The following is an 11,649-nucleotide window of genomic DNA, read 5'->3' as shown; positions in this document are numbered from 1 at the left end:
TTGAGAACCACCACTCTAGGGCCACTCAGGGGTTTACATGCACAACAGTAACCCGAAAATGGTGATGAATCAGGCTCAGGGTCCTAACACATGAATGCATTTAACAGAAAAAAATAAAAAAAAAAATAAAAAAAACTGCTCCGGGTGTAAATACACGTTTAATTATAGAGAGCATATTATAAAACAAATGTAAAATGATTATATTTGGCAGTTTTGTTGCTATTTTCATTCAAATCACTAAACATCTATGTCAGATGTTTGCAGCTTATTAATTATGTGCATGTTATGAGCATACACTCAATTGACCGTTTTTTACAACTAATGCAGTCTAATACAATAGTCTGTAATATATCCTCCCAGTTATAGTGTTAAGATTTTGTTGAAACTGACTGGGTTGGCAGAATAGTAGAAACACCTGTGATATAGGTGTACCTATAAACTGAGTTAGGGTACTTTATTAAGGCAAAGAACATTAACTGGTATAATATGCAGTTGCAATATAGCCTACCATGATTGATGTTCCTTTACTTCACTGTGTTGTATTTTTTCTATGAGGTACTCCTATCTAGCTTTATCTTTGCTCTGTAGTGGTCGGCATTGATAGAACATATTAAATTCTTTTTTACACATAAGGAAATTATATATTAATATTAAAGGAATGATAACACATACATTGTATTCAGTTTGTTAGAGACTATCTTTTATGCGTGAACTTTAGCCTTCAGTGTTCATCATATGACATGGTTTTGTATTAGAAAGATCTTTTTTTTATTTCATTAACATGTAACTCATTCAGCTCTAAATACTCCCATAGATATGTATCATCATAAATTTTATAATCAGCTCTCACAGTCCTTGGACTGACACAATGGGGTGACCTGAGGCGGCAGACCTGTGGTAAAATGATCAAGTGAAAACAGTGGCGCAGCTGCATCACTTCGTATCGGCCTCAGTTTTACAGACTGGGTAGGAGGATTACATTTGAGAGGCTTCATTTCAACTGACTGGGGATCCAACAGAGAAACACCCTTGGCCAAAACCATTGTGTCCAGCCTCAGAGGCCCAGAGGTCACCATGCATTCATTTCTGTATCTAGAGGGATACAATTTCTTCAGACAGACATCTGCCTCATTTTGCCCCTGAAACTTTGCAGGTTGATCCTTGGAGATGGTTAGCTGCTTGTGTGAGGTTTCTGTCCATTCAGTTTGCAACTTGTTACATCTTGGTTTTAGTTTGGACATTCCACTTGGTTTCTTGGAGATTGGTTTTGTGTAGTCGATATCCACAATCTCATACTGAGGAATAACGCAGTGTCGAGGCAGAGAGGAGTGATCGAGCCTTGGCATGTGTTGGTAGCTCTTATGCTGATATGATGATCCATTTGTGTGGTTGTAAAGAGAATATGTGCGGCCTTTACTCTCTATATCCACATCCTTTTTTTCTGCTGAACAGGAGAGGGGTGGCAGTAATTTGCCTGGAGCAGGCTTTGGAGTTAAATGAACCTGCTGCTTTTTAATGCGATTGATTTTTGGTGGAGAGCGGGGACTAAGCACTTTATAGCACCCGTAACTGACAGGCCTCCTGGGACTTGTTTGCTCTTCAGATTGCTTTGGAGAGATGTTTGTCTGGGCCATAACATTAGATTGCTTGTTGGCTCTTGGCTCAGTTTGTACTGGGACCTGGCCAATGTCAGTCTCCTGTAAGAAACAAATATAGAGATATACATACAGTATATTGTAGATATGGATACAGATTACCTGTCGGTTGAAATTTGAAGAGAAGACTTGCAGAACAGACATATCAAAAGTACCTGTTGTGAGGTGGGGTGGGGTAGAGGGGTAGCATTTACCACAGGCACACATCCTTGAACCCAGGCATCTGTAGTTGCTGGCATAGGCTCTGAGTCTTCAGTTTTAGATGATTCCTCTGGGGCTTCTCCTTCATCCGGGCACAAGATTTGCTGCTCTAGAATCTGCGTGAGGTAGCTCATGGCCCAGGATGCGGAGAAAGGTGCTAGCTTAAGTGCAAAGACAGGCAACACCATGGATGTTATATTTATGTATTACATGTGGTTAAATTGGATGACAGCAAGATGTCAAATTGTATTGATGTCTCCATGAGTGTCAATTGGTAAGATGATGTTCACGCTGAAGGGAAATCAAAATAAAAAATGAAAATGCCTTTTCAGTTTTACCTGTCTTTCAATGTAAACTTTGAAACAGCCTTCCATGACTTTGCTCAACAGTTCCTCCATAATCTCCCCCACTGCCTCATCTGCATCCTCCTGGATCAACATGTCCGTCCACTGGGCCTGAGTTAAGCGACCAGGGATAATATCTTCCACCTCCAGGTCCTGCATTGGAGGTGTGTCCACTTGGACAGACGGCCTATGTTTTTGCTTGTCAGGTTGGGACCTGGTTGCAGAGCGGGGCATCTTGGCTGTGGGGCTGGTGTAAAATATGAAACAAAAATTACATAAAAAAAGACTTTGATGACAGAGTCAAAATTTAAATATGTTTTTGGTGATGAAGACTTTGATCTCACAACCCTTTAGAATGGAATAACACCAGTCTCTATCAGTTGGTATGTTGCTGTGGAAGTGTGTCATATGGTTAACATTAGCACACTCTGGTGGTAGTGATCAACCTTGACAGTTTGTGTGTGTGTGTGTGTGTGTGTGCGTGTAAGCTTTTCCTCTGTTCTCAGTAAATACTAGTTTGTTTAAAACAAGTTATTTGAGTCAATATGTAAATGGATTCCTAGAAAACATAGTATGTGCCCTGTCATTCAATTAAAAGCATCAACTGAGTGAACACGAAGTCAGTGTCAAATCACAAGATGCTACAGAACTGTAGCAGTTTTATGGGCAGATAATGCAAACTGTCAGATATGTCTGTGTGAATGTAGGTTTTTTTTCTGTTTGATTAATAGACGACATGAAGAAATACAGTATGTGGGTATGTTTCAGAGTTAGGAGTTTTCATGAATACCTGTAATATTTTTATACTTTTTTTTTTTAGAATTATATGTCCCGAAACACATTACCCCTTTCCCAAACAATAAATAAATAAACAATAACCAAAATAAAATAAATAGACAAATAAAGAATCAGAAAGATTTGTTTTACTCTTCAATCTAAACAAGTCACGATGTTACATTAGCAAGCTAACTTAGATACAGCTGGCCTGGTGTAAATATTAATTGAAGGTAACCTAATTCCTCATACAAAGTTAAAATGGCTACACATATCACCATTCGACCGCAACACCTCCGTGTAAATGTTGCTTCTTACTAATAATCATAGTTATAACGTTAGGATCTCAAGTCTCTTTACCTTACTGTTCACTCTTCTTTGTACCCCCCTTTTCCGTGTAGTCTACGGTTGCTCAGCGACCGAGGACGCAAATATGACGTTTTACGTAGAGGTTGGCGTTATCTCTATGGCTGCGGACGACGCGGAGGTAATCCAGTTGTTAACAAGAGCTAGAAAAAAGTGCCTCGTTCGCGTTACATGTATATGTAATGGCCGATTACGAACGCGCCAATAGAGGCTGCTTCAATTGTTTTGTAATATGAAGCAAGAGTTTGTGCAATTCGTCGAACAAAAGTAACGGTGTCCTCTTTTATTTACGCTGCAGTTAGCTTCTCGCTACCTCGGTTAGCTTGCTGCTAATGTTGAGTGCGTTGCCATTTGCTGCTGAATAGCTTAACGGTATGTGTTTTTAATACAATTGCTAATTTAACTGACCAGATTTTAATTGCGGTGGTCATTACTTCCTTCTCCTAGACTGACGCCAGACCGCCTAACGTTACTGTCATTTCAATAGACTACTATACTAAGACAAGACAGTTCGATGTATCACAAGGAGAAGAGCATCCAGATCAAAAACAGCGCTTCTGCGCTTTACAATAACCTCGGCGTGCTACGCATCGCCCCGCGGCGCCTCACCTACTTCACGGTGGTCCATGCTAACGTGGTCAACATGGTCTGTGCGTCCTGGGACGGGCTCAACTATTCCCACCGTCAGCTGCAGTCCAAGGAGCCTAATGTCGCCACAAGCACATCGCTCATCATGCAGGTCAGGCCACGGTGCAACTTCTGCAGTGTGTTCTTCTCCCGCTAGACAGTGAACTTAGTGAGAATAGCTGTCAAAGTGATCATTGAGGAACTAGTAGTATCTAGTAAGATTTAAAAAAAGTGCTGACTTGAATTTGAAGGTGTATGTATTCAAATCAGATGGACACTGTAACTGATGCCCCATGTATAGGTCCTCAACTGGGGACATAAAGTAAGTTGACATGTTAACATACATTGAGATAAAGGTTTAATTTGATGAAAGCTTGTGAACCATATCTGCAATGTGCAAACACTATTCCTTGATGACGCTTCACAAGGACAGGCAATAAAAACACATTTGTCATCTTTTTATATTTAAAATACCATGTCATGACAAAACAGTTAATAAAGCTTATATAAATGTGAAGTACATTATTTAATAGGTTGCTAGCAAATATAAAATGATTCATTTTAACACTGACTTGTTTTATCTTTTGCTCTGGCTTACTGTGTATGCATTTGTCTGTGTCATAAAAATAAAGAAACTCTGTGCATCCTTTTAACAGGCTGCCTTTTGTGCTCTGCCCTCTCGTGATCTGCTAGTGGTGACCTCTCAGAAAGGTATCCAGGTGAGCTTCTGTGTGTGTCTGCATTCATGGGTAGTTAACACATTTGGAGGAGGCACTGCTGCTTCTACTACTTGTGTACTTACTGTATAGTGGCTGGGATTGTATCTAGCCTGTTGTGTGTGAACCTTGCAGCCTTTTACTTCCTTATAAATCCATTGTTTTAGATGTATGAATCTGATGGTTCCATCATGGTGTACTGGCACGCACTGGATACTCCGGAAACACCAACAGGTAAACTTACTATGGATTTGCTAAACATGTAGACTGACCTATCTCAATTATTTGCTTGGAAACATTAAAAAGGATCAATATATTATATGATGCAATCCAATAAGACATGACACAGGAAGATATGATACAATAGAATAGGACACAATTATACTTAATTGTTTCCGGAAATCTGTCAGTGTAGATTATCCATCCTCATATAACACAAACATAATTTAAAAACATCAGTGGGATAACCTGATTATTATAATGAAATAAACAATTACCAGGCATCTACACCTACATAATTGTATCCACACAAATGGCAGAAAAATATATTGCACACATTAACAATACTTTTTTATGTCAGGTTAACGCAAAATATAATACTGGCTTTTTTACACATAATATAATATATGTTCATATATGTATTTTAAGCAATCATGGATTTGTGTGTGACATAACAATATTAATCAAGAGTTTTATACCAAATCTAGTGCACTCACAGAGCTTATTTGTGTCCCAGCTCAAGCCGTGTTTGCTCGGGGGATATCAGCAGTGCGGGAGAGTTATATATGTGTGGGTAAGTACTGAATGCAATCTATTTATGTGTATTCAAAATACAGGATACACCTCTACATCCACTTTCTCTTGCTCGCTCTCTCTCTCTTTCTAGGTGTTTCATCTGGGGCAATTCTAGTATTTGATGTTCCCAGTAAAGGCAGTAATATTACCCTGTCTGAGGTCCTGGAGGAGCACAAGGACTCCATCACTGACATGGCTTCAGAGTGCTCTGGGAGCCAGGTAGAGTGTGTGTGTGTGTGTGTGTGTGTGTGTGTGTGTGTGTGTGTGTGTGTGTGTGTGTGTGTGTGTGTGTGTGTGTGTGTGTGTGTGTGTGTGTGTGTGTGTGTGTGTGTGTGTGTGTGTGTGTGTGTGTGTGTGTGTGTGTGTGTGTGTGTGTGTGTGTGTGTGTGTGTGTGTGTGTGTGTGTGTGTGTGTGAGAGTGTGTGTGAGAGTGTGTGTGTGTGAGTGAGTGAGTGAGTGAGTGAGTGAGTGAGTGAGTGAGTGAGTGAGTGAGTGAGTGAGTGAGTGAGTGAGTGAGTGAGTGAGAGTGTGGAACCTTGGTTGATTCAGGATAGCTTCTAACTTTTCCTTGAATGACAGACATAGCTTAACAAATTACTACTTTATATAATACTTACAGAACCATTCTAGGAATCATATAATCCCTTGCACTCTGTTGCTGTGCCCCTCCCCTCAGGAGTGCATAGCTGATCTGGTCAGTGCAGATGACGGGGGCAACCTGTGTGTGTGGAAGTCTGGGGAAGAATTTCAGCTGCTCAACAACATCCCCGGTTTTGAGTAAGAAGTTAATTGTATTATAGTATTAACATTTTTTGGTGTACAATGTCAGATTGGGCTAAAATAAGCTAACCTGTGGTGAAACTCCATCATCACTCCTCTTCTACTCTCTTTCCTCTCTATCTCTTTCCTTCCTAATGCATTGTTGTACTTCTCTCTACATGATGTTCCTTTCCACTGCCCTCTTTGCTCTAATCTAATGTCCATTATCTTTTCCCTTAATTCCCCCATGGCAATCATCCTCCATCTTCCTCACTGCTCTCAGTATGAGCTGCTCATCTGTCAAGTTGTGGAAAGGTACAGTGGTGGCAGGTTACGGTACAGGCCAGATTCGTCTCTATGAGGCAGTAACAGGAATCCTGCATGCTGAGGTCAATGCCCACGCTCGCTGGATATACTCACTGGACATTGCTCCTTTATCTGGGCTGGTGAGTTGAATAAACAAAAAAACAAAAATGTTTTTGTTTTTGGGGGGGGCATATCTCATACCACTTGATTTTGCTTTTTCTTCAGCTTCTATCTGCTGCTGAGGACTCTCTGGTCAGGGTGTGGCTCCTGACAATGACCCCAGAGACCAACAGCGTGGAGGTAATGGGTCTTAGTTCCGAATACTAAATTTATTTAATTTGTTCAAAATTCCCCCAGATTTATACTTGCTCTCAATGAGACCATGATTGTGTATTTTCCTCAATTCTTTTCAGGTTGCCCATTTGCACAACGAGTGTGTGACGGACACACAAATCTGTGGCGCCAAGTTCTGTGATGCCGATGGTTATGCCTTTGCAGTGACAGGCTATGACTTGAGTGAGATTATCCGTTACACCCAGACGTAGGACTTTTCACTACACTCACTACATGAATGTAAATTTGTTATTTTAGAATGTTTGTGGAAAGATAACAGGATCCATAGGGAACTGAGTCAGGTTGAGATTCTGCAAAGATGGGGGTATTTAACATAATCTTGTTTCATAGCATTGTCGTCTCTATATCTACAAAGGCAGGATGGAGTTTAGCATCTAAAAAAATCATGCAAATGTTAAAGTTTCAAGGTATTTAAAGTACATATGTATTTTACATGTATTTGAATGTAGCTTTAAAAGTAATAAAATATTATATTATTCTTTCTGACATAATAGTTGTTTCAGTAAACATTTTTGTAAAGAAAGCTGTTGTGTCTTTGTTTAATTTTGTGCTTCCCAAATTCCCAAATAGATGGGGCTGTGGGTCAGTTACTTCTGAGCAGGGCAATGACAGTGTAGTGCCAACAAATTTCACTAGAGGACAGGGTAGAGTTGTCTAAAAGGTAAGGTTATAGAGAAACTACACTTTGTGATTGTATACCTTGTGCAGACCGCAGGGCACAGACCATTAATGTCAGCCAGTTAATGGGCACATCACACAGTGAGGTCATAAACATTTTCTTTTCATTGTATCGGTTTATTTCTTAGATAAGATAAGATATGTCTTTATTGATGCCCAGAGGGGACATTTATTTTTTGCAGCAGCACAAGGATTGCAGTACTACAGATAAATACAGAAAGTAATATAATATGTAATATAAATATAATTGCAGCAGAGTCAGCAAGATGGCCTCTTGGTATAATCAGATTTTTACTTTTATGTATGTCTTTAAAAAAAAAAAAGAAGATAGTTTTCTTTTGCGCTCCAGGGCATTGAGGCGATTTTATATTTTTTTAACCATTGGTTTCTGGTTACACCTTGTTTTTTATAGTTAGTAGACATTCTTCTTTCTTCTGTAAGTGTCAGTAGAAACTGAAGGTATTTCCTACTAAATTAAAAAACTAGCAAGGCCTCTTTTGGATATAAATGCGATCTAACCACTACCATTGACCACTTCCCCAGAATTACTGAATTCCTAACAGAGATATTGTTTTCTAGAATGTGCTGAGACAAGCTAAAGAAGACCTCGACTGAAAACAAATCTTGCCAGCTGTAATATCTGGTCTTGTTTATCACAGGTCACAAGCCTTTTTTTTTTTTTTTTTTAAATCGGGTAACCAGGTAGCATTGTAATCCTGCCCACCTTATTTTGACGAGATAAGAAGAATCCGGTCAGCGAGGAATCGTGTGCTGTTTGTCAGTTTAGGGCCAAGCGTGTATTAAATCACAGAGTTTTCTGGTTTGCAGTCAACACTGGTCACATAACATCAACTGACAAGACTGTTTTGAACCCACACACAAGCCAGGTTATGTAACTCAAATTTTGTACCAGCTGAGGGTCATATTGACGCTGATGGCTGGGTCAACTGTAAAGCATAAACATGTTCTACATGGACATGGACACATAAAGACTTCAAGGAATCAATAATTTTCTGTATGACATGCTTCCCAGCTGCCTGGGTGGGGTGGCTAACTGCACCGACTGGAGAGGGTCAGTGAAAGATTAAGCTGTCAATATGAGGTCCCAAATCACACGGACACAGATTACATAACTAACTGGAACAGTACGGAGGAAGGGGAAAGGTTAGTCAAATGTGATACATAAAATCAGAAAAATGATAGAAAGAGCAAAGGAACTAAAGAGCAGAGTAAAAGAGCTTGTTGAAAAAGTTGAGAGTAGAGAAGGGGAACATGACATCGCTTTTCAAAGATAAACATGTGGAGAGAGCAGTCATTTATTCCTTGTTAACTGAGTCAATAGTTCTGTGCAGCGCTCTAGTCCCGTACACAGCCCCAGGGCCACTCATGCTGTGTACTGCTACAGTACTTGTCAATAGTTGGCTCTTAGGTGTCGCACACAGCTGAGCACACAATGTTGGGGAGATCAGACCTCGACATGAATCATTCTCAGATATGGATGTTAACCTATGTGGACTGTGTGTGCAACATTCTCCTATTCATATTCCCCAAAAGATACTCTAAAATCTTTTATTAATGAGTCAAATGAGAATCATACATCATGCAAGAACTTCAATATTAGGCCCCCAGTGGTTCGATGAATATAAACAAGGATATGAGAAGTCATCATGGCATGGTTAAGGTATTCGGCTTTTATTCAACTGTCCAGCTGTGTGTCAAAGTTTCACATTCTTATTAAAGTTGATTAAGCAGCAAGACAAGTTTGTCCAGTGCACAACCCATACTGTACATGGGTATCGACCAAACCCGGACTGTCAAATACCATGCAACAATACCAGTCCATTCATCAGGGCCAGTTCTGACCTTATTTGTTAGTGGGTGTGGTAGGTATGCATGTTTGTGAACACCACAGCATGAATATCTTTGAGGCTGTTTGTTTTTGTATTTCTTATTCTACCGGAGAAAGAGCAATTTATCCCATGCCCGTCCATCCTTGCGGCAGCTGCCTACTGGGACAGTGGGAAGGATAAAGAGCCTAAAGCCCATCCAGCCTGCTGCCACAGACAGGCCAGCTCTCTGACGAAGCAAACAGTAAAACCATTTCCTGTAGACGTGCTGTTTGAAAAGATCTTCCATTTTAAACATATTAAAATGGGAAGGAGGAGGGTAGTACCCACGGACACCCCTGAAAACCCCCACCCACCCCCAAGGCAAATCCCTTGTATGTGAAAACCTATTTGGCAATAAAACCCATTCTGATCCTGAAATACATTGGTTTGTTACATTCAAACCGTTTTTAGCACTGAGGCAAATGTTTCTGTAGCATTAAAAACCTGCCACTGCACATAAAAGCACCAAAAGCTGGTGCGATTCCAGTCTTGTTTACATATCATGCATGAGATATTTTCTGATTTAAACCCAAAATAACTTTCGGCCACGTGGAAGCAGTAACAGAAGTTGTGGACACAATATTGGCACGTCATCAACTTTGAGGTTGATACTAGTTAGCGAGTTAGTGTTTTTTTTTACACATCGAGCAGTTACAGAGCAGCATTATCATTCATTTGGAGTCATGTTTCTGGCCACCTGGTACAAATAAGTCCAATATCTATAATCTTTAAGCTCTGATTTTGGTCTCTACCTAGCTCCCTAAGGGGAATGTCTAGCCCTGTAGCTGCAAAATACTTATGTTATATGAGCAGGTAGTGTACAGTGAATTTTTAAGAGTTCTTTTTGCTGAGCGAATCAAACGAGTAAAGTTGTGGGCCTGGGAACTAAAGAATGAGCTGACACTGGCTATAAATTTATGTAAGCCTAGGGGTGCTGCAGGTGATAATTATCTAAAGGTTCATCATCACGAGCCACCTTTCACATTGTACTATTATTTTCACACTGTCATTTGATATTATTTTGAGAAGCTAAGAATGGTTATATTAAATATATATATTTTTATATATGGTCTTTAATTGTTATTCAATGCGACTGGTGATAATTGGAATGTGGAGTGACTGAAGTGGGCCGATGACTTGGACAGCTCGTCCAGTCTGCGAACATGCACTGATGACAGCAATGGGTTGATAGCAGCGTAGTGGTTTAGCTCTGTGTTATCACCACAAACTACATTATAATCAAACCATGGTGCAGGCACAGCTTCTGTTCATCATTAGTGCTGTACCATGGAAAACCACACCCACACATGTCATGGCAGGGCAATCCACCCTTCCCGTCTATGTGGGCCTCAGATTTGGGAAAATGTCTCAACATACGGACTGACTCACTATATCCCAAATCATCTCTGTAAACCACAGCAAATAAGAAGACAAGTAGAGGCTCCACTGACGGAAGAAAGAAAAGAAAATCATGTTGTCAGGTTTGGGTGAAATGATTCTGAACAAAAAAGCTGTTGAAAGTATTCTTTAAAGAACTGACATTTCATTCAATTTTTTAATTTGAGATTTTCAACAAATGTGGGTATAATAAGAGTATGCTTTTGATGGACCATGTTGAACGATGTGGAAGCATAGCATTGTTTACTGAAGGCCAGACATTGGCGGAATGCATCACTGCTGTCAGGCAAGGTTAAGTAGGGCAGCTTCGAATGAAAAGAGAGGACATGAGGCCATCCTTGACTCCAGAATTGATTGTTTTATTTGATATAATGCCCTTTTAGTTGTTAAAAATGAGAAGTGAATACAGGGTTAGGTGGCCAGTGACTATTTAGATGTATTCCATTATACAACTGTGATTTGTTGGTCTGTCCTGACCTCTCCGCAGCACACATGCACGTACACGCGTACATAACTCACGCATGCACGCACGCACACACATGCACGCACACACGCACACACACACACACACACATACACACACACGACTTGCATATCCCCAGTAACGTCATTTAGAAGGCATGGGTAGGCAAAAGGGGACTTAAGTGCATTAGATTAGAGTAAAATAAATATGATCAGACCCCGCCATCTGCACTGGGATGGCATGGTTGCCTAGCACTGGGCACTGTTTGGCTTGTCTGACGTTGATGCGCTGACGTTGGAGTGTGGGTTAGTGTGTGTTTATGCA

General features: G+C 40.3%; 1 protein-coding gene across 1 annotated transcript; it reads left to right on the top strand.

Annotated features, from left to right (window-relative positions):
- Positions 1–3,462: 3,462 nt before the first annotated feature.
- Positions 3,463–7,196, top strand: wdr54 (WD repeat domain 54). Its single transcript, XM_083913005.1, has 9 exons — positions 3,463–4,079; positions 4,624–4,686; positions 4,851–4,917; positions 5,420–5,476; positions 5,570–5,697; positions 6,155–6,255; positions 6,521–6,683; positions 6,769–6,843; positions 6,957–7,196. Exons 1-9 carry the CDS (start codon positions 3,855–3,857, stop codon positions 7,086–7,088), a joined length of 1,011 nt encoding a protein of 336 aa, XP_083769131.1. The 5' UTR covers positions 3,463–3,854; the 3' UTR covers positions 7,089–7,196.
- Positions 7,197–11,649: the final 4,453 nt, after the last annotated feature.

This window comes from Echiichthys vipera (assembly GCF_963691815.1).
Source record: "Echiichthys vipera genome assembly, chromosome: 4".
Lineage (NCBI taxonomy): Eukaryota > Metazoa > Chordata > Actinopteri > Perciformes > Trachinidae > Echiichthys > Echiichthys vipera.
The sequence above is the reverse complement of the archived record's forward strand: the minus strand, read 5'-3'. Positions and strand labels throughout refer to the sequence as shown.